This window comes from Borostomias antarcticus, assembly GCF_949987555.1.
Source record: "Borostomias antarcticus genome assembly, chromosome: 12".
Lineage (NCBI taxonomy): Eukaryota > Metazoa > Chordata > Actinopteri > Stomiiformes > Stomiidae > Borostomias > Borostomias antarcticus.
The window spans coordinates 18,509,347-18,535,957 of NC_140245.1; the positions used below are offsets into that span (position 1 = coordinate 18,509,347).

The 26,611-nt window shown below is 47.4% G+C and overlaps 1 protein-coding gene and 1 long non-coding RNA gene across 3 annotated transcripts; one reads left to right on the forward strand and one right to left on the reverse strand.

Moving 5' to 3' along the window:
• Positions 1-25: 25 nt before the first annotated feature.
• Positions 26-26,611, reverse strand: LOC311316550 (integrin alpha-V-like). 2 transcript variants are annotated; one of them, XM_084447426.1, is made up of 30 exons: positions 26,160-26,611; positions 25,893-26,029; positions 24,663-24,754; positions 23,959-24,073; positions 23,519-23,580; positions 23,289-23,334; positions 21,843-21,971; positions 21,620-21,664; positions 20,904-20,947; positions 20,721-20,777; positions 19,687-19,739; positions 19,358-19,563; positions 19,054-19,245; positions 18,933-18,978; positions 18,068-18,175; positions 14,904-14,959; positions 14,464-14,618; positions 14,221-14,358; positions 14,075-14,142; positions 13,050-13,197; positions 12,672-12,764; positions 12,488-12,567; positions 12,330-12,410; positions 11,954-12,059; positions 11,191-11,349; positions 10,798-10,929; positions 10,489-10,602; positions 4,434-4,541; positions 2,266-2,388; positions 26-1,781 (listed from the first exon to the last, which is right to left on the reverse strand). In XM_084447426.1, the coding sequence occupies exons 1-30, from the start codon at positions 26,318-26,320 to the stop codon at positions 1,683-1,685; spliced, it is 3,153 nt and encodes a 1,050-aa protein (XP_084303552.1). In that variant the 5' UTR covers positions 26,321-26,611; the 3' UTR covers positions 26-1,682. The 2 variants fall into 2 exon arrangements, with proteins under 2 accessions (XP_084303552.1, XP_084303551.1); XM_084447425.1 differs by having other exon boundaries at positions 14,075-14,358.
• LOC311316551 lies at positions 8,897-10,570 on the forward strand. The gene is made up of 3 exons (XR_014630717.1): positions 8,897-9,469; positions 9,596-9,729; positions 10,440-10,570. It is a non-coding gene; the product is annotated as an uncharacterized lncRNA (long non-coding RNA).

The window sequence follows — 26,611 nt, forward strand, 5'->3', positions numbered from 1 at the left end:
TAAAACACACGCGCACACACACACGTGTGAGATGTGACTTTATTGAGTGAGTGGTACAGTAAGAAGTGGATTTAGGTCAGAAGCACAAAAGCAACATCAGTGATTTACAACATCAGCTAATTATTAGGTTGATATACTTTACAGTCTAATGGCGTGTCCAGGTCACTGTGAGGATGACTTACATTAAAAAGGTGTTTAGGTAGGAGTACTTACATCAGTGCCGGTGAAGTGAAGTCTTTGAAAAATATGGTGTGTGAAGAAACAAAACTACAAGTATGACATCACCTATAAAAATGTTAATAATCAGCTTCCCTAGTCACCCAATATGGGCAAGACCTGATTTAAATTTGGCACGCACACACACACACACACTAAGGTAATGGATTATTCTCAGGCACGCTCACCAACATTAGAAATCATGTGCTCAAAGCTTCCCTTCTTTAGAGATCACCAGCAAGATTGGTGTAACCCTAACCCAATCACATCTCTAACAGCACTAGCATCCCATTGGCGGAGCAAACAAAGAGGTGACCAATAACACATAGATTCAAACTCAAAAATATCTGTTGCATAAGTTTCGTTAGTCGATAAATTAATAATCTCATTAGAACTGAGTGGAAAGGCAGGTTTGGGCAGAGTCTACCGTTTCTACTGAGGGAATTATATTGTTTCTACTCAAGTTTACCTCAAGGTTAACAGATTGGTGCTTGGGGGTTTCGTTGTTGGAGACCCAGGCTGCGTTCCGAATCGCCTACTACCCTACTATATAGTATGCCAAAACAGAATGTAGTATGTCCCAATACATAGTATGCCACATGCAGTATGGCAAAAATACCAGGATGACCTACTACATCCGGTCGTATTTTGCAGTATGCACGCCAGCAGGCTTTTCTGGCTATTCTGACCCACAATCCTTTGCGCAGCGGTAATGTGCGTCACATGCGCGAGTTGACAGCTGTAGACGAATGTCGCGTTATGGACAGCGACGGATGTGGGCAAATTTCAAGGCGCAATGTTACCGTATGTCCCAATTGGATGCCTACTGCTTGCAAAGTACGTACTTTCTAAGGGCAGCTGTAGTAGGTACTGGTAGTAAGAAGTAGAAGTATGCGATTCGGAACGCAGCCCCAGTCTACAATGGAAAGGTACAGTACATACAACTTAGCATGGTTATTTACCATACAACAGCGCCCCCTAGGGTACGGCTGTTCACCCTACAGCACTTCCAGTTTTTAGTCATAGTGTATTCCCAATGGGTGGTTATTCTCCATAACAAAACAAATCGACTCCAAACAGAGGAATCCAATGACTGATTGATTGAGATAGATACAATGTTAAAGTTAATCTTATCTATGTTTTATTGCCACATTTTCAGTTCCAATAGGAACTATTTTTTCTTGCGCAATTGGCTGACCAAAACAAAAACAAAAGAAATGTATTTACTTCTAAATTGCGGACTGGGACTTTAAGGTAGGATTCAGGTACAGCAGTCATGACCAGACGCTGGTTTTAAAGACGTCCATCTCATCTATCCATAAAATTCATGAATCTTGAAACCCTTTCGACATCCCAGACAGGAAGTTACCAGACAGGAGATTCTAAATCCCTAAGACCCTGGCTGTAGGGTGGGGGGTTGGGCAGGGGAGTTGGGGGGGGCGGAGGCAGGCGTGTGTGTCTCTGCTTCAGGCCTCTGTGTTAGAGTCTCCATTCTCCTGCGGCTGCAGCTGCTCCTTCTCAGTGCTGTCCTCCTGGGGGGGGCGCACACGCTTGAAGAAGCCCAGCTGGAGGTGGGGGGGGGGGACAGCCCGTTAGGACCAGAGAACATGATGGATCAACAGAGACAGGCCTCCTATTACAGCATGCAGCACATACAGCACCCTGCTCTTCTCTGTCCTGCCCTGCAGTGATGAACTGTCCAGTGACGTCAGGACAGCAGAGTTGCTGCCCACCTTTTGCCACAGACTCAGAACTCACCTCTTCAAGAAGTACTACTAGGATCCTCCCTCTTAAGCATCTATTTTATTTTTAGTTTGTTATTATTGCACTTTGCCTTCAGCACAGGATTATGCTCCGTTGCTTGTTTCAGAAAGGAGATACACTTGTGAGTTTGTGAGTTCTGGCAAGTAGCAGTACATTGGCTTTTCCTACGTTAAATGCAATTATTGTTAGTCGGTTTGGATAAAAGCGTCAGCTAAATGACTAATGTAATGTAATGTCAGTGGGTGAAAGTGTGAGTTGTTCTTGGAGGAGGAGGATGAGGCTGACCTTGTACATGACGAGGCAGAGCAGCGCCAGCAGCAGCAGACCGGACAGCACGGCCAGGGCGATCACCCAGCCTGGCACCGGCTGGCGGCTGTCGATCGCCACCCACACCACCGCTGTGCTCACCTGGGGTGACGCACACAGGGTCAGCGTTCAGGTTCTACATCTCTCTCTATACCCACCTCCACCACAGGAGTGCTCACCTAGGGAACACAATGTCAGACACTTCTATACCTCTCTCTCTGCCCCTCCTCTCTCTCACTCTCCCACTCAGTGGTGATTGCTCCTATAAGCCAGGGTATGCCTGGCTAACCCATACAAATCAAAATAAAACTCGATTTTTGCGCCTTCTTTCAGTGAAAGAAGGCACGAAAATCGACTGTTTTTGATTTAAATGTGTCTTGTATTCTGCCATATCACTTCATTTTCATCTGTGTTCAGCGTTTTGGTAGTGCTCTGTCACCCCCTACAGTCCTCATGAAAATCCAGTCCACGTTAAGGTCAGTTGACAGACACCGGTCTTACTAGCTCGTCATTCACTTAACATTGTAGGCCAGGTAAAACGATTCTGGCGTACGGAAATCAAGACCAAATTAAAAATCAACCAATCAAATTAGCCCACACATACAAAACCGCGAAAAATTTTGTCATCAGTCGAAATGTAACCTAATGTCATTCGTCAAAATGCTTAAAAGTGGGCATAGGGTAAGCCAGTTCTCGAAGTGCTTACCCTATTGCACCATGAAAAATCATTCAAAAAACATGTTAAACTCTCAATTTCAAAGACAAGAAACTCACCAAGGTGTTAGTTGGCGTTCTGACATATAATTCACCATAAAGTAAGATTTTAGTTCATCTGGAAAGGCTTTTTTAACTATTTAGCATATAACTATTTAGTCGCAGCACATAGGTGTAAACTTCCGCTTGAACAATAACAATAGCTACAGTAAGTAGTTCCGCTTCCTGAAACCCCTCTGCGGATTGATCTACAAATCTACAATGGTCACGTCAAGTCAATGAATTTCATAAAATGATCAATAAAACCCTAGAGGATTCATAATTTGCGGCAAATTTGATGTCAGAACACCAACGGACACAAATTACCCCCTCAGTGAGCTTCTTGTCTTTGAAATTGAGAGTTTAACATGTTTTTGAATGATTTTTCACGGTGCCCACCAACATCCATTGTATGACCTAAATGGTAGAGCAATTATCAACTTTCTCAAAAGTGCTAGTTTTGTCAACTTTTTGATCTGAACCATTGTATATGATCATAAGTAACCTTAAAACAGGGCTAAACATGATTTTTCCCTTTACTACTCCTTTAACATTGGGACGGTTTATCCAATCAAAACTTGTCATGACTGTCGCGTCATTCACATCACCTGTCAATCACGTTACTCACTTTAGCTATCTAGCTACTGGCAGCATCAATGAACATGGAAAACTGAGATCTTGAGTATTTGTTGAAAGTTGATTCCAAAATGAAGTGGATTAAACGAGTTTGGGTTACAATATAAGGTAGGTCTTTTGTGATTAATTAACAGTTATGGATGTGCGTTTTGCTTTGCCTAGATTTAATCAGCACTTGAGTGTGCACTTTGCTTCCTGGAGCGGTGGGCTAATAGGCCTAGTAGCCAAGTAGGCTAGCAGCCTAAACACTGATTAGTGAAGTAGGGGAGTAGGCTATTGAATGCTATGCCCTAAGGGGGTGTATTCGTCCCCTCATTCCTCGTCGTGGTGCTTGGCCATTGTTGTCATATAATGGCTCTGTAGTTTATTTAGTGTGTCCCTAAAAGCTTGGTTGTTTCAGCCTAAATATTGCCCTCTTATTCGCTCGCTCTCAAATTATTGGCCTTTGTTGACGTGTTAAAAACATCAGTAGCCTAGGCTACTATAGTTTTCCTTTATGTTTTTTACATATAAAAATGCCACTGCTCAGCGCCTCTGATGCCGTGAAACCTCCCATCACCTTTGAAAACGCACCCCCCAAAAAATTGTGCATGCTGCGCGTGTGCTTCTTTAGTCCTGGCTTACCCGGTTCTAGGACCCACCAGATGCCACTGCTCCCACTCCTCCCTCTCTCCCACTCCTCTCTCTCCCTCACTCCTCTCTTTCTCCCACTCCTCTCTCTCCCCCAGTCCTCTCTCTCTCCCACCCCTCCCCCTCACCGTGGTGGAGTTGGAGGGCAGCTCAGACACCAGCTTCTTGTAGGGCATCTCTATGACGCTGAAGGTGGCGGAGGAGCGCACCACGTAGGAGCGGTTCTGGTTCTCAGCCTGAAGGGGTGGAGAGAGGAGAGGAGTTATACACACACACCTGTTATATGTATATATCAGTGCTATATAGACACCTGTTATATGTATATATCAGTGTTATACAGACACCTGCTATATGTATATATCAGTGCTATATAGACACCTGTTATATGTATATATCAGTGTTATACAGACACCTGCTATATGTATATATCAGTGCTATAAAGACACCTGTTATACAGGATGTATACTGTACATTAGCTTTATACAGACACCTGTTAGATATCAGTGTTATACAGTGATCTGAAGTGGCAGTGGCTAGTTGCAAAACTAGAATGGAGAAGTAAGACGCCTCCTTCCCTCCACTAGTCTGGGGGTCCACCTTGGGCAAGTGGTAGTACCCCCTAGCCCCCCTACCTGGGGTTACAGGAAAAAACCCTGATGACAGAACACCAAAAAGGAAGAGAGACCCGGCCCGGAGGAAGCCCGGGGCCCTCGTCTGGAGCCAGGCCCAGACGGAGGACCCGCATGCAAGCGCCTGGTGGCTGGGCTTACCACGGAGCCCGGCCGGGCCCAGCCCGAATAAGCAACGTGGAAGCACCATCTCCTCCTCCATCGTCCCGTGGACCCACCACCCGCGGGAGTAATTGTCGGGGTCGGGTGCGCTGCCAACTAGGTGGCGGTGAAGGCGGGACCCGGGCGGCAAAGGCTGGCTCTGGGGACATGGAACGTGACCTCGCTGGGGGGGAAGGAGCCGGAGCTTGTGAGGGAGGTGGAGCGATACCAATTACACCTGGTGGGGCTAACCTCCACGCACAGCACCGGCGCCGGAACCAAACTCCTGGATAGGGGTTGCTCACGGTATGAGGCGTAAGGCAGGTGTGGCTATACTAGCTAGCCCCCAGCTGAGCGCCTCTGTGCTGGAGTTCACCCCAGTGGACGAGAGGGTCGCCTCCCTGCGCCTTAGGACTGTGGGGGGGGGGACTCTGACTGTGGTTTGTGCTTATGCACCGAACAGCAGTTCAGAGTACTCAGCCTTCCTGCAGACCCTGAGTGGAGTCCTTTTGGGGGCTCCTGCAGGAGACTCCAGTGTCCTACTGGGGGACTTCAATGCACACGTAGGCAATGATGGAGAAACTTGGAGGGGCGTGATTGGGAGGCATAGCCACCACGATCTGAACCCGAGTGGTGTTTTGTTGTTGGACTTCTGTGCTAGTCACGGTTTGTCCATAACAAACACCATGTTCGAACACAAGGATGCCCACAAGTACACCTGGCATCAGAACACCTTAGGCCGAAGGTCGATGATCGATTTCGTTATCGTATCATCTGATCTGAGGCCATGCGTTTTGGACACTCGGGTAAAGAGAGGGGCAGAGCTGTCCACTGATCACCATCTGGTGGTGAGCTGGTTTCGATGGCGGGGGAAACTTCTGGACAGACCTGGAAAACCCAAGCGTGTAGTGAGGGTGCCTGGGAACGTCTGGAGGAAGAGCCTGTCCGGAGAGATTTCAATTGCCACCTCCGGCGGAGCTTCTCAGGCATCCCTGTGGAGGTTGGGGACATCGAGCATGAGTGGTCGGTGTTCAAAGCCTCCATTGCTGAAGCTGCGGCTGGGAGCTGTGGCCTGAGGGCCATAGGTACCTCAAGGGGCGGTAACCCTCGGACACCGTGGTGGACAGCGGTGGTCAGGGAAGCCGTCCGACTGAAGGAGGCCTTCCGGGATATGTTAGCCCGGGAGACCCCAGAAACAGTTGCAGGGTATCGACTGGCCCGGAGGGCCGCGGCTTCGGCCGTGACCAAGGCAAAGCAGCGGGTGTGGGAGGAGTTCGGAGAAACCATGGAGAAGGACTTTCGGTCGGCACCAAAGTGTTTCTGGAAGACCATCAGACACCTCAGGAAGGGAAAGCGGGGGACCATCCAAGCTGTATACAGCAAGGAGGGGACACTGCTGACCTCAACTGAGGAGGTTGTTGAGCGTTGGAAGGAGCACTTTGAGGAACTCCTGAACCCGACTAATCCACCCTCTACGATCGAGGCAGAGCCGGAAGATGATGGGGGGTCGTCAATTTCCTTGGAGGAGGTCACTGAGGTAGTCAAACATCTCCACAGTGGCAGAGCCCCAGGGACTGATGAGATCCGTCCAGAAATGCTGAAGGCGCTGGGTGTAGAGGGGCTGTCTTGGTTGACACGCCTCTGTAACATTGCGTGGAAGTCTGGGTCAGTGCCGAAGGAGTGGCAGACTGGGGTGGTGGTCCCAATATTCAAAAAAAGGGACCAGAGGGTGTGTGCGAATAATAGAGGCATCACATTACTCAGCCTCCCAGGGAAAGTTTACTCCAAGGTGCTGGAAAGGAGGGTCCGGCCGATAGTCGAACCTCAGATCGAAGAGGAACAATGCGGATTTCGTCCTGGTCGTGGAACTACTGACCAGCTCTTCACTCTCGCAAGGATCTTGGAGGGGGCTTGGGAGTTTGCCCAACCTGTCTACATGTGTTTTGTGGACTTGGAGAAGGCTTACGACCGGGTCCCTCGAGAGGTCTTGTGGAGGGTTATGCGGGAGTATGGGGTGAGGGGGTCCCTACTTAGGGCCATCCAATCCCTGTACACCCAGAGCGAGAGCTGTGTCCGGGTCCTCGGCAAGTCGTCTTCCTTTCCGGTGGGTGTTGGCCTCCGCCAGGGCTGCGCTTTGTCACCAATCCTGTTTGTGATTTTCATGGACAGGATATCGAGGCGTAGCCGTGGGGAGGTGGGTTTGCAGTTCGGTGAGCTGGGGATCACGTCACTGCTTTTTGCAGATGATGTGGTCCTGATGGCATCAGCTGCCTGCGACCTCCAGCACTCTCTGGATAGGTTCGCAACTGAGTGTGAAGCGGCTGGGATGAGAATAAGCACTTCTAAATCTGAGGCCATGGTTCTCAGCAGGAAACCGGTGGCCTGTCCGCTCCGAGTAGGAAATGAGTCCTTACCCCAAGTGAAGGAGTTCAAGTATCTGAGGGTCTTGTTCACGAGTGAGGGAACCATGGAGAGGGAGTTTGGCTGGAGAATCGGAGCAGCTGGTGCGGTTCTGCAGTCGCTTTACCGCACTGTTGTGACGAAAAGAGAGCTGAGCCAAAAGGCAAAGCTCTCTATCTACCGGTCTATCTTCGTCCCCACCCTCACCTATGGTCATGAAGGATGGGTCATGACCGAAAGAACGAGATCACGGATACAAGCGGCCGAAAGGAGTGAGAAGTTCAGTCATTCGGGAGAGACTCGGGAGTAGAGCCGCTGCTCCTTTGCGTCGAAAGGAGCCAGTTGAAGTGGTTCGGGCATCTAGTGAGGATGCCTCCTGGGCGCCTCCCTAGGGAGGTGTTCCAGGCGTGTCCGGCTGGGAGGAGGCCGCGGGGTAGACCCAGGACTAGGTGGCGGGACTACATCTCCGCACTGGCCTGTGAGCGGCTAAAGATTCCCCAGGCAGAGCTGGTTGATGCTGCTAGGGAAAGGGATGTCTGGGGCCCCCTGCTGGAGCTGCTGCCTCCGCGACCCGACCCTGGATAAGCGGATGAAGAAGAAGATGGATGACAGTGATCTGAAGAAGTGAATAATTCACAATTATTCCAAGTCGTTTTGGATAGAAGCGTCAGCTAAATGACTGTAATGTAGTAAGAGCTATTAAGGCATTATGGTATTGTTACGTATACATCATATATAATCTTTTAAGTCTCTTCAAAAAAAAAAAAAAAAAAATATCTAAAAGATTTCACAGTATTTTTTAATTGTCATAGTATTTTTAGTTTTTATTTTATTCACATTACTTTTTTCCCTTTTTACTGTATTTTATGCTGTTTTTGTTGGTGCTTCTTATTTTTTCTCTTAGAGTACCATATTTTGTGTTTTATTTTGTTTGTGAAGCACTTTGTAACATTGTTTCGAAACTGCTATATAAATTAAGTGTATTGTTATTCTAGAGCCCCAGCGCCCCCGGTACCAGGGGAAGCCCCGTGCATCGAAACGAATGCACCCTCGGCAGGTGTCGTGTAGCGAAACAAACGTCCACCCGGAAGAGAAAACGGAGTGCAAGAACGTAAAACAAACCGTTTTGCTCTCCGGTAAACAGAATTTTTCATGGCAGGCAATTGTATATGCACCCCGTGTGCATGAATGCTGAAATGGAATATTGTATCCAACAATTGGATATTTTTGATATGAAATATGTGGCCTACTGTCTTCCGGCCAGTATCGTTCGATTCTATAGGCTCTAAGGCTTCAAATGAGCTGTCAATCGTCAAAATTGACCAATGGGTTACAGAGATATCCGTATGCGCACCGCGCGTAAAACCCTCCCACAAACTTACAGTACTGTTTTGAGTCGACAGCGCTGGGGAATACAGAGTATGAAGGCACTACCGGTGTTTTTTCGACCAGTTCCCAAGAAAGGAAAAATAAAATATGAATAGGCAACGAAACGTGAGTATGGCAGAGGTTTTATTAGCAATCTTGTACAGTGAAGAAAGCGCAATACGCGCGTGGAGCATGGAATGTACATGGAATTACGAGTGTGGAAGCATATCGCGAGTTGTTTTTTCTACAAGACTACTACCAACAAACTAAAAATGAACATATGGGCAATATCTGAGCATGGCAGAGGTTTTATTAGCAATCTTGCGCGCGTGTTGTACAATGAAAGGAAACCTATGCGCAATGAAAGCGCAGCACGCGTGCAATGGACATGGAATGGATTCGAATGTGGAACCGTAGCGAGTTGTTTTTTCCACAACACTAGGCCTACCAACAAGCTAAAAAATAACATATGGGCAATATCTGAGCATGGCAGAGGTTTTAGCAATCTTGTACAATGATGAAAGCGCAAGGATACGCACGAGACTCAAGCTCGGATGATGAAGATTTTGATATCGAATATCGAGTGTGGCAATCTCCGGACGAGGAGGAACACGATGTAGGCTACTGTAAGTGTGGATTCAGCTGTATTCTGTTGTATTCTTTGAGACACATGCATTTTGTAGAATTCAGTTTTATCCAGCAGTAGGCCATCACAGCAGTGCATTGATAGATGTCTTTGTTTCACAACAAAGCTTCAACAGTGGTGGTGGTGGTGATGATGATGATGAAGATGAACCATCTACAGCTGGTGGGCCATCAGGAGTTTCGCCCCCCACCCCCACTCCTGAGACAAAGGCCAAGCCATCAAGAGAAGCCACTCAAAATGGTGAGTTAGTGTTTGACGCTATTTTCAGTTTCATTGTTCTGTATATTGCTGTATATATGTATATCTGTATATCTGCTACTTCATTTTCTTTGTATGGTTTTCTTTGAGTTGGACAATGTATAGTGAATGGGTGAATTTTCAAAAGTGAGAAAACAGTTGAATTTGGATGGATTTTATATCTATAGTGATCTTTCAGTGAAATATAATTAGTTTTACAGTGTGGTACATGAGAAAGGTCAAATGGCACTGATGGTGCCAAAAGGTCTCCAAATGGCCTAATTTGGTGATCCGCCTAGGGGAACTTGTTCTAAAACCTCTCTAGAGTTGCACTGGCTCACATTCCATTTATCTACCTTGGTACAGATACTGGTCGTACATTGGAGAAATGATTCCTACTGTATTTGGGCTTCTATCACATGTTTCCAAGCTCATTTTCAACTTACAAAAAGTTTTTTTTTTATGCAGAGACAGAATTGTAGATTTTTGACAATGTTCTAGCTCCATTTGCTCTGACACAGTACCATCTATTTTGATTCTGACACTTCTGCAGCCACCCCACAGGTGTTATCTTTCTCTGGTACCAAGCTTTTTGTAATGGCATGTGTGGTTATAGAGATACCCTATATTGATTGTGGGCATGCCATTTTCATCTTATTTCTGATTAAAATGTATAAGGATGAAGGGTTTAAATATGTGGTATTGGTATGCAGGCAGGTGTGGAGGTGGAGGCGTGTCTCCCAGGTGAGTGGGCGGGGCTACCTTCAAGAACGTGGCCACTCCCAGTCGGGAGCGGACGAATAGGATGGCGCTCCGCCCCCGCTCCATACGGCCCACCTGACATCTGATCCTCAGACACTGGGCTGTGGTGCAGTCCTACACACACGCACACGCGCATGCACACACACATACAGACATAAATAAACACACAGACACAACTGGCTAAGAAACAATGTGACAATAAATGTCTGTGCCTGTGTGTGTGCCTGTGTGTGTGTGTGTGTGAGAGAGAGAGAGAGAGAGAGAGTGTGTATATGTATGTGTTTGTGTGTGTGCGTGTGTGTGTAGTACCAGTGTCCCCAGGTCTCCCTCCAGCTGTTTTCCCTCCAGATCTCTCCGGTGGACGTGGTTACGGTTACGCCCGTCTGCCCGGTCGCCGCTGGCAACCACTGTACCGTTCCTCTCCACGGCAACCCCTGGGCTCTGAGGAACAGGAAGTGAGACACACACTATGATGCTTTATTTAGTATGTGAGCTGTGTGTGTGTGTGAGCCAGCAAGTGTATGTGTAAGCATTTGTGTGAGGGAGTGTGCCTGTGTGTATGAACTTGTGTGTGCGAGTGTGTATGTTTGTGAGTGAATTTGTGTGTGTGTCTCTGTGTGCGTGTGTGTGCGTCTGTGTGTGTCTGTGTGTGCCCGTCTGTGTGTGTGTGTGTCTGTGTGTGCGCGTGTGTGTCCCACATACAGAGAGGTTGAGGGGGTTGATCTCCATGTCTGTGGAGCAGTTCATGGGTCCATCCACCTCGTACTTGGTGATGTAGAGCAGGGAGGAGTTGAGCAGCCGGTAGGGGACCTGGATGTCCAGCATGGCCTTGCTGAAGGTGCTGGGCCCGTTGTTACGCAGCTTGGGGGGAGAGAGGGCTTAGTAACATAACATACATCCATATCATCATGCTGTATATCATGCTGTATGTCTATCAGACAGCTTAGTAACATAACATACATTCATATCATACTAGTGTACATTCATATCATACTAGTGTACGCTATCACAGAGCTTAGTAACATACATCCATGTCATCATACTGTATGCCTCTGTCATCAATGTTCTATAAGTGGTGCACTAGTGCAGAGAATGACTGATACGCCTGATATGAGTGAACTGTTCCTTTAACGCCGGGTTCAGCCTGGATGTGGAAGCAGGGAGGAGCAGCCTGGCCATAACACCAGAAGCGCTTTCCTCCGTGCCGCTCACCGAGCCAATCTGCCCCTCTGCACTTTATTCACACGCTTTCGTTCACGGCTTGCAGCAAAAACAGACCAGACGGCAAAACTATCGCTGCAGGGAATGACAGCCAGTGAGAGCTCGCTGTTGCAGACGGTGTTCACAGTCAGACTGGCTGGCTGCGCTTTCACATCCGGTCTGAACCTGGTGTCAGAGGAACCTCAATCTGTGCTTTCGGGCTTTTATTTCTGTAGGTCGGGGTTAGAGGGTCAGAGGGTCGTACCTCGTAGATGTGCTGCACCAGGGGCCCGATGTCGTCCTCCACCACTGGGGGGTCTCTGGGCAGCCAGTTGGCGATGGGCAGGAACACCTGGTCTGGAGCCGACACCCTGGCGGGCAGAGAGGAGGCAGAGACGTCACGCAAGGCTGGTCATCACAGCACAGCCACTGCTAGGGAACTCCAACTCCTCTCTGACTCCCTCTACAGCGACGGTTCAGGATAGAAGGTGACTTATGACGTCTAACACTTCCTGCTTTATAGCTTCCTTGATGGATGGACAAATAGAGACAGATAGATGGACAGATGGAGACAGAGACCGATAGAGGGACAGATAGAGACATAGAGGGACAGGTAGAGACGGATAGTTGGAGGAACCCACCCCCGGACCTCGACTCGGGCCAGCACGGCCAGGCGCGTCAGACTGGACACCACAGAGCTGCTGCTGCTGAACTGGTTGGAGCTGGAGGACACAGGAGAGAGGAGTCAGCAAGCGCGCACACACACACACAGACACACACACTCTCTATCTCTCTCTACCTGAGGATCTGCAGGTCAAACTGGACGGAGGTGTCTTGCTCGGACAGCTGGTGGACGCTGAAACGCAGACCTGCTACCAACTACAGGAAGAAGGGAGGGAGGAGTCAGAGCCACGCTCACACAGTCCATACGCTGTCTCCATTAGTCTAGTCATAGTGTGTGTGTGTGTGTGTGTGTGACTGACCTTAGTTCCTCCCTTCATAGGGTTTCCGAGGTCACACACCACCATCCTGGTCTGGTTCTCTCTCTTGTAGGCACAGGACAGCCTGGACAGGGTCTGGAGGGGGTCAATCTGGGTGTTAGTGCTTGTGTGTGCGTATATATACACACCTGTATACAGAATAGTATATATATATATATTTGTGTGTGTGTATACGTATACCTGTATATGTGTGTGTTTATCTGTATATATACAGTATAGTATATCTCTGTGTGTGTTTGTATATATATATATACAGTATATCTGTGTGTGTGTGTGTGTGTGTGTGCCTGGCTGTTGTGGACCACCCCGGTGAACTTGGCCTGTGTGGGCAGTAGTGTGTGTGTGTGTGTGTGTGTGTACCTGGCTGTTCCGGACCACCCCGGTGAAGTCGGCCTGTGGGGGCAGCATGACGTGCAGCTCGGCCTCGTATGCCCCCTCCCCCCCGTTCTCAGCGCTCACCTCCAGGGTCAGAGCGTTGTCGTCCCCGATGTAGATCTGCTCTCGGTCACTAGAGGGCACCGCAACCGTTACGCTGATGCCGTTGTTCATTATTATATATACTTTTTTATTTCATAATTTTCTTCTCAATCCATTGTCTATATTCTAACCATGTATTTAGTCCTATGTTGTGTTTATCTTTGATTATCTATAAATACATAGCCAGAAATAAACTGTTGAAAAGAGAGAAGATGACCCTGCTCTTAGGCCCAGCCACACTGGTCTGTTGTGATTTTCCATATCCGCAATCTCAGTTCACTCTCTAAGTCAACCATCCATTCCCTTTGCTGGATGAAATACTGGGGAAGAGTTTACATTTCCCAGGATGAACGTCATCTGTTTAGACAGTGAGAGCAAAAAAGTCAGTCAGCTCCCAGAAATATTGCGCATCACATTCCATATAAATCAAAACAAACAATGAATGACTAGTGTGGCCGGGTCACTGGGTCAGCTACAGACAGACCATTCACTGGAGCACTGAGGTGCACTTGATTTGATTCTCAGGAGCAGTGAGGTGTATTTGATTTGATTCACAGTGGCAGTTGTGGGACTGATCCATTGGTTTCAGCGTCTGTTTTTGATTGTATTTGTCAGTAATTGACCACCATGGAGACACTACTGTATTATGCCTGTCTGTCTGTGTGTGTGTGTGAGTGTGTGAGAGAGAGAGAGAGAGAGAGAGAGAGGGGGTGTATGTGATTGAGTGAGTGAACGAGAGTGTGTGTGTGTGAGTGAGGGAGAGAGAGAGAGAGAGAGAGAGTGTGTGCATGTGTGAGAAAGAGAGTGTGTGTGAGAAAGAGAGAGTGTGTGCGTGCATTTGTGTGTGTGTGTGTGTATGTGTGTGTGAGAGTGTGTGTATGTCTTTGTGTGTGCGCATCTGGTCATACCTGTGAACAGACAGTTTGAGGTCTGGTTTGCAGATGTTGTCGTTTCCACAGTCCAGTAGAATATGAGCCTGTAGCCACACAACAACATTAATTCTAGGGCTAGAAGACTTGTGCGTGTGCATGTGTGTGTGTGACGTGTACAGTACCTGTTTGGACACGTTGGTGGGTGTGGCCTGGTCCAGGATTGGCTGCAGGCCAGTCTTGTCCGCGGCGCTGCGCAGGTCCAGACGGTACTCCAGAAACACACTGATGGGAGTGATCTTATCACGGAACTCTGACTCATCCTACACACACACACACCCTGGGGTTAGCTTTTTTTCTAGACCGTGGCTGAGGTGATGATGATGATGGTGATGATGACGACGGTGATGAAGAGGAGGCAGACTGACTATGAGGAAGGCGTGCTGCTCCTCACAGGCAGGCCCCTGGCCGTTGGAGGCCGTCATGTTCTTGCTGTACTGAGACGCCCGGCTGTGGAGGAACAGCACGCGCTTGGTCGCCCCCTTGTGCTTAAGACGGTCCAGCACAATGTCCACCTGGAAACCTGCAGGACGGATGGACGAGGGACTCTGTTTATTGGCCATGTATATGGTTCACACATACAAGGAATCTGACAAGAGTTAAGGCATATGCTGTTGCAGACGACATAGGACAGGACAGTGCAAAGACATGACAGAGCAAATGCAATACAAAAAACTGCAAATACAACATACAATATACTGTTAAAAAGAGAGGCACAAATACAAAAGGGAGAAGGAGCTGTTTGAGGAGGGAAAGCAGGGGAGGAGGAGAAAGAGGAAGAGGAGAAGGAAGAGGAGTATGTTCTCACTGAGCTGAGCAGGAGCTCCTTTCCCAGAGGCCTTCAGACAGTACTTCACCTTGAAACTACAGAGGGAGATAGAGAAATCATCCACGTGTTGCGTCCGTGTGTATATTGTGCTCTCCCTGCCCTGTTCTGTCTGCCTCTGTCTGTCTCCTTTCCCAGGTGTTCGTGATCTGTCCATTACCCAGTCTGCTCGTTACCCTCATCCAGTCCACCTGTGTGATTCCCAATGGTGTTCCTGTCGTCCAATCATCTGGCTCCCTGTCCCATATATATATATATACCCTGTCTTGTGTCGTGTTTGGGGGGGGGGGGGGGGTAGTTTGCTTATGGTGCTGGCTGTGTAATTTATGTTAGTTTATTTTTGCTAGTCTGTTGCTACACACTTTTGCCTTAGTTGTGGTTTTGGGTTACTGCTGCGTGTTTGGGTCCTGGGTCACCCTGTCTCTCCACTAGGACAAGGGCTAGGTAAGATACCCTGGGGTTTACACCTTTCATCACGTAGGTAGCTTTGTCTGAACACACTAGGTTAGAGCGAGCTCACCTTGTGTATGTAGCAGACAGGTAAGGTTCCCAACAGGTTACTTAGCTAGCTGTTTGTATCTGTAAGCTAGGCTAGGTTAGAGGTGTAGGTGAGGTAGGGTCTGTTTGTGTCTGTAGGGTGGGCTAGGTTAGAGGTGTAGGTCAGGTAGGGTCTGTTTGTGTCTGTAGGTTATAGGCTAGGTTAGAGGTGTAGGTCAGTAGGGTCTGTTTGTGACTAGGTTAGGTTAGAGGTGTAGATGAGGTAGGGCTCTGTCTGTAGGCTGGGCTAGGTTAGAGGTGTAGGTGAGGTAGGGTCTGTTTGTGTCGGTAGGTTGGGCTAGGTTCGAAGTGTAGGTGAGGTAGGGTCTGTTTGTGTCTGTAGCTTAAAGGCTAGGTTAGAGGTGTAGGTGATGTAGGGTCTTTTTGTGTCTGTAGGCTAGGTTAGAGGTGTAGGTGAGGTAGGGTCTGTTTGTGTCTGTAGGCTAGGTTAGAGGTGTAGGTGAGGTAGGATGTTTGGTGTAGTGACAACGCTGACGGCCCTTCTCCCACCCTCTGTTGGTCCTGTCCCCGTTAGTTTTTCTTTTGTATCTATTTTTGTATAAATATTATTTTTATATATTTATTAGAAAAATAAAAAATATTATTTTTCCCCCGTCTTGTCTATTGTTCATTATAATATTCATGAATATTGTGTATTGAGCACCGTAAGAATAAATCATTTTCTTTTAAAAGGAACCGTTTTGATTGTCAGTCAAATCTCAGGGAGGTTTGTAATAACATGACAGATTGCAAACTTTCATGACATGACAGATTGGCCCATTCATTCTATCCTGCTGTCTGTGCGCCCTCCAGTGGTGAGATATACCAGTGTGATGACTAATATGTTGCAGGGCTGACCTAGTTAGAGCAGAGTCTCACAGTCAGCTGTTTGTTTAATTCTGTCACTGCTGAGGCCAGAACACAAACGTGTGTGTGCGCCCTCCAGTGGTGAGATATACCAGTGTGGTGTTGCACGATATACCGGTACCAAAGGTCTACCGCGGTGCCAAAACGTGACGGTGCCAACTATACTATAAGCTCTATACAACGGTACTACCGTGGAATACAGTACTACCGTTGAACACGGCAGGGGGACAATGTTACTGTTCCCAAATTCACTGGTTTCTGCTAATGAGCAGACTGGCTCGCGACACCGTTGTGTAGCTCCCAATTTGTTGATTCGCGCACACATCTCCACAGTCACTGGCTCGCGACACCGTTGTGGCAGCTCCCAATGTGTTGGCTCGCGCATGCATCTCCGCAGTCACAATATATATTGACGTTATCTGTGTATGTCTGGCCGCGAGCCAGTCTGGTTCTCAGTAGGCTATCGTAATGTCAGAAGCGTTCACTAGCTCTGAGTCCGCACCATCAAATGTAACATTATTGAAGAAACATAACTCTAAAAGTTTAATATGGAACTACAGTATTTGGGTTTTAAACCAGATAAACAAGGAAACGCTATAGATGGCCGTCCGTTGTGCAGGCGATGCGGCAATGCCGTATAGGTAAAAGAAGTCAACACATCAAACTTAATAAAGCATCTACAATCTCGTCATCCAGACCTTGCACTGGAATACAGACGAGCTAATGAAGTTGGTAACACTGTGGCAGTGTTCTTGCCATTAGCTAATATTACAAAAATGAATGAATAAACCTCTTAGCTAAAGCGTGTGCTGCTGTTGCTAGCTAGCCAGCCAAAGCTAGCCAGCTGGCTAGCTAATGAAGTAACGTTAGCCTACCTGCTGTCATCATGCACAGCTGTTGAATTGAAATTCGTCCTCTTCTTCCAACTCCAAACTCCTTAAAATAATGTGAGCTAGATTATGTTGGCTGAGACGAATCCAATGATAATCCAATGATATCCACCTCTTGACATTTGGTCATTTGATCTGGTTTTGACTTAAACAAAAGTGAAAGCTAGATAAAGCGTCACTGCCATCAACCAAAACCCAGTGGCCCTCCGCTGACCTTTACTGGTGGTTTGTGATACTACACTTGGGTGTATACATGGCTGATTCAGTAGTTGTTTTAGATGTGTTTTAAATATTTAATATTATATATAATATTATTATATAATTCATAATATGCATAGTATCTTTTTACTTACCTATAGAGCTACAATGTAATTCATTAAATGCATCTTATTCATGCACCACTCGTATAAAGTGATTACACTGTACTGTAATGTACTGTAAATACATTGCACCTTCATAAAAATAACAATTTTAAAATTACAAATTTTAATGCTTCGGTATCGTGATACTACTTGGTATCGTGATACTTTGGCTGGTATAGTATCGCAGGTCAAATATTGGTATCGTAACAACACTATACCAGTGTGATGACTAGTATGTTGGAGGGCTGACCTAGTTAGAGCAGAGGCTCACAGTCAGCTGTTTGTTTAATGCCGTCACTGCTGAGGCCAGAACACAAACGTGTGTGTGTGTGTGTCACACACACACACAGGATTAGCCTAGAGAATGAGGGGGTGTGTAATTTAGCAATCCAGAGTTGAACTGCAGCTTACAGGCGTAATGAGTCATAGGGAGGGGTGCTGACACGGGTACCCAGGTACACTCAGGAGTGTGTGACAGTGTGTGTGTTACCAGGAGACAGTGGTGGAGGTGCCAGGCAGGGTGCAGGTGCGGTCCTCAGGGTTGAGGATCTGAGGGCTGATGTCCAGGGTGGCGTTCACGCTGATGACTGGCCGAGCCCTGGGGCGGGGTCAGGGGTTAGTCATCAGTCAGGCACATAGCCACACTGAGAAGCCTTGATCATAGTATCTATAGTACTAATAGTATAGTATTAGTAGTTATTGTAGTAGTCTAAAGCCCGCAGTATACTTTTAACTACGCGTTCGCGTCTACCACGCATTTCCTGCGTTCCTTTGGAGCGTTGGCTGCGGTTGACTGTGCGTGCACACAGGAATTAACATGCCGCAAAATACGTGCATCACTACGCGGACGGATCGCTATATGGCAAGTATAATAATCGTAATAGTATTATTATTAGTAGTAGTAGTTAGTATCTGTGTAGCCTACCTGTAGTAGTATTAGTAGTTGGTACTGGTAGATCCATGAGATAAGGGAAGACAAGTGACTGGTCCCTAAATAATTGGGTCCTTCTCCCAGCTGTGAACTAATGACCCTGCCCCCCTGAACAGAAACTGAATGTTCAAGCGCTCTGAAGAAGGCTCTATGCCGAAACGGGTCAGCATGTTCCTACAATACTTGATGTGAGCCAATAAATACGTGGAATTGTCCTCCTTTGACTGGAAACTGAGATGTGCTACTGTGCCAATTTTGTGGGTACCTACATTTACATTTTTCTGTTTAGCACTCCACTAGTAAAGCCATTTGTTGAAGCGCAACCTTCTTTTTCATTATAATTTGTAGTTAGTATCTGTGTAGCCTACCTGTAGTAATAATCACAATAGTATTATTAGTAGTAGTTAGTATCTGTGTAGCCTACCTGTAGAGAACAGTTCTGTCTGCTCCAAAGGCTCCAACTATAAGATCTGGAAAAGCACAACATTTAGTGTGGCGTCTCTCTCTCTCTCACACACACACACACACGCACACACACAGTGTACCTGGGTATCCGTTCTGGTCGATGTCGGTGCCCCCGGTCATGGCGTAGCCAAAGCTGGGCGGCATGTAGGACGACGCCCACCGGCCCTCCAGCACCTGGGACGCCACAGGGTCCACCCCCACGCTGCGGCCGTTGTAGATGAACACCTGGCCACGTCTGTCTGGGCCGCCGTAGGGCGCCGCTATCGCCACGTCTGGGGGGGAGGGGGGGGGCAAGAGGGTGGGGGGTCAGGGAAGATGATGGAGATGAGAAGACACACACACACACACACACACACACACTCTCACACTCTCACACCCCCCCACCGTTGTATCCGTCCATGTCCAGGTCCCCCAGGGCTGCGATGGCGCTGCCGTAGCGAGCGTAGATCTCCGCTCCGGTCAGTCTGAGGGGGGGGTGGAAGGAGAAGCTACCCCCCCCCAGGTACAGACACACCTGGCCCACCTCCCGCAGCTTCCCGTCAGACCCCCGCTCCATGAAGAGAGGGGCGCCTGCCAGCAGGTCCACCAACCTGGGGGGGGGGAGAAGAGAGAGAGAGAGGGCAGGAGAGGATGAGAAGAGAGAGGGAAGGAGAGAGTGAGTGTTCTCTCAAAGCTAACCCTCCAGTCTCCGGATCCTCCAGCACCAGACTCACCCGTCGTTGTTCATGTCGGTGGCGGCTACGGAGTGGCCGAAGTAGGCAGCCATCTGGACCCCCACAGGACAGACAGACAGACAGGAGACACACAACTCTGGTAAGACATTCCACAAACAACATCTATACCACAAACAACATCTATACATCTATACAATATTGATGTATAACATTACCTCAGTAGTCAAACATATAACTATAACCTCCAAATGACATTGATACAACAACTGACCACAACCTCCAAACAACATTAAACATTTAACCCTAACCTCCAAACAACATTTAACATTTAACCCTAACCTCCAAACAACATTTAACAGTTAACCCTAACCTCCAAACAACATCTAACTAATACTTTCCTACAAGCTCCAAACAACATCTAACGTCATCCAACAGAAACATCTACCCTCTTACATGTCCCCCAGAGCTGTAGACAAGCTGGCTGGCTATGCCTCAGTGGTCTCAAGCCCTTATTTCAGAGAGAGAGAGAGAGAGAGAGAGAGAGAGAGAGAGAGAGAGAGAGAGTGTGTGTGTGTGTGTGTGTGTGTGTGTGTGTGTGTGTGTGCATAACCCAGGCCATTATGCCTGAAGGCACTCTGCCAACTGCTTTAGAATAGATTTTCACATAGCTGTACTGATTTAAACACCCAGTCCCCTACCCTCCCAACCCTGGTCTGTCCTGGTCCTAACACTGGTCTGTCCTGGTCCTAACCCTGGTCTGTCCTGGTCCTAACTCTGGTCCTAACCCTGGTCTGTCCTGGTCCTAACCCTTGTCTGTCCTGGTCCTAACCCTGGTCTGTTCTGGTCCTAACCCTGGTCTGTTCTGGTCCTAACCCTGGTCTGTCCTGGTCCTAACCCTGGTCTGTCCTGGTCCTAACCCTGGTCTGTCCTGGTCCTAACCTTGGTCTGTCCTGGTCCTAGCCTTGGTCTGGTCTGGTCCTAACCCAGGTATGTCCTGGTCCTAGCTCCGTTCTGTTCTGGTCCTAACCCTGGTCTGTCCTGGTCCTAACCCTGGAGAGGTGAACAGGTCTCACCTGCACTCCTGTGAAGTTGACCACAGACTCCATGCCTTGACCATTGAAGATGGTCACCTGTTCACAGAGAGAAGCTGCTGTAAAGATCCAGTATTTACACACACACATATCATGTAAGGATAATGACATGAAGCTGTCCAGAGTGTGTGTGTGGAGGGGCTGATGCAGGGTGTGTGTTCTTACGTAGCCCAGGGCCTTGTCTCCTCGAGGGACTCCAGTCACATAGTCTGGAGGAGAGGACACAGGGCTGACACATCACACAGTAGAGCACAACAGAGTAGAGCCGATGAGTAGTGTAGCAGATAGATTAATGTAGAGCAGAGTACAGTAAAATGTCATTTTCTTTTTATATAGCACCATTCATACAAATCAATGTAGCATATAGTGCTTTACATTAAAGAAGGATAAACACATAAATAATATAAACAGTGAGAACTGATTTAAAAGAAACAATAAGAATTCAAAAATAAAAGATAGTGTAAAATAAAATAAAAACAGAAAACAGAATGCAAATTAAGAACACTAAGATAAACTAAAGTAAAGCTATGTAGTAAAAGCAATGTTAAAAAGGTCTATGTTTTTATCTCGCTTAAAAATTACCACAGTCTCAGACATTCCCAGGTCCTGAGGGACCTACTAGGAGTATATTTTAAAAGCATATCTGATATGTATTTAGGTGCTTTATTATGTAAGGATTTATAGACTAATAAAAAAAATCTATAACTGACAGGTAACTAGTGCAGTGATTTTAAAACTGGTGTGATGTGAGCCCTCCTTCTGGTCCTTCTGGTGAAAACACGTGCTGCAGCATTTTGAATCAGTTGACTAAGTCAGAGTCGACTAATCGCTTTTTGGAGCGAATAGAACAGAGTAGAATAGACTACAGTAGATATACTCACCATCTTTCCCATCACCATTAAAGTCTCCCACAGTCACAGAGTAGCCTGAAACACACGCACACGCACACACACACACACCTCGTCAGGGCAGATACTGATAAAAAGACACAGTAGCAGAAAAGCCTGCCACTCTCAACCTCAGGCATCATAAACTCTTGACACTACACGCACCAGTCTGCAACATCTGAGCTGCGTGTGTGTGTGTGTGTGTGTGTGTGTGTACCTAGATAGCTGTCGTCAAACTGAGCACTGGCCGGCTTGGTGGACAGCTGGTTGCCATAGGTAACAGTGGTGGACAGCTGGTTGGTATAGAGATTGATGATCTCAGTGATGTTATCTGATATCAGCTGACCTGGAAACACAGGAAGTGAGAGAGCACGAAAGCACACACACACACACACACACACGCACACACACACGCAAACATTTGAATACTTTATTTGATTCCACAAATTAAATTACAGCCATTAGGGAATCAAATATAATAGGGAGACAGTTCCAGAGCAATCAATGATACACAGCACCTTCTCCACACAGCAAGGCTGCCTATGACAGCAGAAACAGAGCAATATTTAACAAGTTGTTTAGCGTTGCTTTTTCCCATGCCAGCGATGTTCAGACCACTCCATACTTGTGTACACGGCCTAGACTTCCAAATATAAGTACACAAAATCTACATCTGAAGTTGGTAATTGTTTCAAGTAGATATTTATCTTGGAAAGCCTGGTCCATGTACAGATCAAAAACACAGCCTACTCCTACATCAACATCAGGACCTCTTTGTGACTGTGGTCAACAAAAGCAACATCAGGTGTATTGGGGACGTTAGCACAGACATCACAGGTGTAGTTAAACCAGACTGGTGACACTCTTGCATGTTTATCCATTGCTGCACTGGATGGTCAGATATTTTGGACGGCATCGGACACTAGGTCAACAATACGGTCATCGCGAGCAATGTACAGATGTTTGTATGCATTACATACCCTGCTGGGAGAGGATACTGGACTAACACAAACACACACACACGCACACACACATCAAATAGCACACAGACATGCATGCACACATACAAAACACACACGCACGCGCACACACACACACACACACACACACACACACAAACATGCACTCACACCCATAAAAAACACACAGGGCTAGAATGTAGTGGTGACATCACACTGTGTTTTGGCCGTGTGCCTCTGACCCTTATATGGTTATGCATGATTCCCTGTGCTGTGAGCCAGTGTGTTGACACAGAATGTGTGTGTCTGCAGACAGGGTGTTTGTGTGTGTGTGTATGCGTGTGTGTGTGTGTGTGTGTGTGTTGGTGCAGACAGAATGTGTGTGTTGTCGCAAAAAGGATGTGTGTGTCAGACCTTTATATAACCTCCTTGGTGACAAGAGTGTGTGTGTGTGTTGGTGTCCACTAGGTTCAGGTTAATCAGGCTAATCAGGTTAGTAGGTTAACAGGGTTAGTAGGTTAGGGTCAGGTTAACCAGGTTAGTAGGGTTAGGGTCAGGTTAACCAGGTTAGTAGGTTAAGGTTAGGTAAATCAGGTTAGTAGGTTAGGGTCAGGTTAATGAGGTTGGTAGGTTAGCCAGGTTAGTAGGTTAGGGTGATGTTAACCAGATTAGTAAGTTAGGGTCGTGTTAACCAGGTGTTTTACCTTGCCAGTAGAAGCTGCCAGGCCCGCCAACCACAACCCTGTTGTTCTGTAGAGGAACACACACACACACACACACACACAGGACAGTCACTAGCTGTCTCTCTGGTCTGTAGCTCTTGTCTCTGCAGTAGACAGTGTCTGTGATCTGTAGCTGTAGTCTGTACCTGTGGTCTCTACAGTATAGATGGCAGCTGTAGTGTGTACAAGTACAGATGAACAGATGGAGGTACCTTCATTAAGTCCACACTGAATCCTGCTTGACAGAAACCCTGACCTTCTGGGGTGTTCGAGGCTGAGAGAGAGAGAGAGAGAGAGAGAGAGAGAGAGAGAGAGAGAGAGCGCTATATTACTTAATGACACACAGGCAGGTGGACAGACAGACAAACAAACAGAGAGACAGACAGTCATACAGTCATATAGACAGAGAGGTATGTACAGGCACGACAGACAGACAGACAGACAGACAGACAGACAGACAGGCAGACAGACAGACAGGCAGGCAGACAGGCAGGCAGACAGGCAGGCAGACAGGCAGGCAGGCAGGCAGACAGACAGACAGACAGGTAAGTACAGGTGCGACAGACAGACAGACAGACAGACAGACAGACAGACAGACAGTCAGTCAGTCAGTCAGTCAGTCAGTCAGTCAGTCAGTCAGTCAGGTACGTACAGGTGCGACAGGGGGAATACTCAACAGTCTTGCCTCCCTTCTTCAGGAAGCAAGTACCCACAGGCTCTCGCTCTGATAGGCCGAAGGTGCTCCACTGGTACAGAGGGGCACACGCCTGGAACACCGACATCACACACTTAGAACATACTAACACACTACTGCTTAGAACATACTAACACACTAATGCTTAGAACATACTAACACGCTACTGCTTAGAACATACTAGCCCTACTGCTTAAAACATACTAACACGCTACTGCTTAGAACATGCTAACACTCTACTGCCTAGAACATACTAACATGCTACTGCTTAAAACATTCTAGCACACTACTGTTTAAAACATACTAACATGCTACTACTTAGAACATACTAACACAGTACTGTTTAGAACATACAAACACTTCTGTTTAGAACATTCTAACTAGGGTTTCCAGAAATTTACCATGGGAAGTTATGCAATATTTAGGAAATGTTGACGTTTTTTTGTCACCTATAACAGCTTTTTTCAACAAATTTGTATTTTATTTTATATACTTATTTTCTGATTTTATGCTGTTTGGTAGCCAACTGACCCAGACCTAGTGTCTAATTACCCCCTACTAACTGTTGAGGATTCATCACACAGCCCGGAAGTATGGAGGGAGGAGGAGGAGGGAGGAGAGAGAGGGAGGAGGAGAGAGGAAGGAGGAGATTGAGTTCTCACCAGGATGTGCACCCCGTCGGAGCGGACTGAAGCTCCAAACCACTGGTTAGACTTGAACTCCATCTGAACACCCTGGTCATTCTTCCTGTTCTCTGGGAGAGGGATGATCAATGATGTCCAGTTATACTGAGACAGATTAACCAATGGTGCCCAATTATGCTGTGTTGGGTGCTTTTGTGAAGCTCTTTGTGACATGCCAAGTTAAAACAGGCTGTACATTCACGTGATGGCGTATGATTGAGGGGAACCAGGGAATGTGGGGGCAGCTAAGCTAAGCTTTGGTCTGGGACATGCTAGGACTGGCTCCTACAGCTGCTCCCAGGATCACACACACACACACACACACACACACAGACCTAGCTACCACATACTGCTTCTAAACCGACAGACTGCCCCACCCTGGATTATCTGTTTGCCTGTCTGTCTGTGTGTGTGTGTGTGTGTGTGTGTGTGTTTGGGCTGGCTGTTTCCAGGAAGTAAAGATGACTGAGGAAACAAAATCCCCCTCAAAGACAGACAGACAGCAGGCCAAATGGGTGCAAACCTCGAGTGCGTGTGAATGTACTATAGGATGCACTGCACTCACATATCACGCCGCACACACATATACACATACACTCACTCACTTATGCATTACACTCTGCATACTCACTGTATATACACTGACTGCACTACTTTTTGTATATTGTTCTTTTTCTTATCTTATCCTTTTTTGGATTAGTATTTTGTACTCGGCTCTTTGCACTGTCCTGTCTCATCCCTGCACCCTGTCCAATGTTGTTTCAATGTTATGCACTACAACTGAAAACAAATTCCTAATAGTTGAAAACTGCATGGCAATGAATTCATTCTGATTCTGAAATACTCACAAAGACACAGAGATACACACACACACACACACAGCCAGACCGACACAGACATACAGACAACTGGCACTCAGACATGGAAAAGTGTGTTTCACTGTAGGAATGACTAGGTTACACGTGGAACGACGACTACAACCTCAGCAGCAGCTATTATTCTGGCACGGAGTCATTCTGAAACCAAGGTCTCTCTTATCTGTTAAAGACGATGCGTTAAAGGCAAACAGCCCCAGCGTTAGAGACTCAACATGAAAACCCGAATAACACACAGTATGACCCGTTATTAACACCGTAGATATGACATCATCCGGTTATCCTCCCGTCCCGTTATTGTCCCGTTAGTTGGGCGAGTTAACTAACTGGTTACCTGAGTTGTCGAACGGTATCTGCTGGCAGCTGGCGCCCTGTCTCCATGGGCAGCTGTACACGGCGCCCCGCTCCACCACCGCGGAGGGAGCCGCCTGGGACGTATTGGCCTTGGGGGCCCCGATCAGGATGTTTACTCTGAACACAAAACAAATACATATAACTGAGATTCGGTCTCTTCAACGCTCGGACTAAACAGCTAATGATCGAGTATTGGATCTTAAAATGTAGAATAACTGGATATCATGTAGGAGTTGGGGAAACTTACAGTTTGTCTCCGGGTTTAAAGAAGTCGACCGAGAAACCGAAGTAGCTCCCGTGCGGACCTGAAAACACGGAGGGCTTGTCGGTGTCCAGGTTGAAGAAATCACATCCGGAGATGGATAACAGGACCAGGAGCAGGCGCCGCGGGCCTCGGACAGCCTCCATGATGTCCACGAAAGCCGAGCAGCGGTATCAGGACCGTGTTTACACCGCGAACACTGTTCTTCAGATGTCGTCAGACGTTGTCTACCCGTCTCTCCGTTGCTGTCGTTACATCTGACGATACGCAGTTAAATCACACCCCCGGTGCTCCGGTGAATAACAGTACCACCTCTAGACCTGGCTGACCGCAAACTCCCATTCCGCTTTGACTGACTCACACTGTTGATGTCACCGAGAGGCTACAGCACAGTCTGCCGTGTCGTCCTGTTGCCATGCTCGAGCCCCTCCGTCCTG

What these genes read in the sequence shown, in the direction of transcription:
- LOC311316550 (XM_084447425.1), bottom strand. Translation starts at nt 26,320, where the DNA reads ATGGAGGCTGTCCGAGGCCCGCGGCGCCTGCTCCTGGTCCTGTTATCC. An exon ending in GGACATGGACGGATACAACG is followed by an intron (nt 19,246 to 19,357) that starts GTGGGGGGGTGT and finishes CCTCCCCCCCAG; the next exon opens with ACGTGGCGATAGCGGCGCCC. An exon ending in AGGGAGACCTGGGGACACTG is followed by an intron (nt 10,603 to 10,797) that starts GTACTACACACA and finishes GCGTGTGTGTAG; the next exon opens with GACTGCACCACAGCCCAGTG.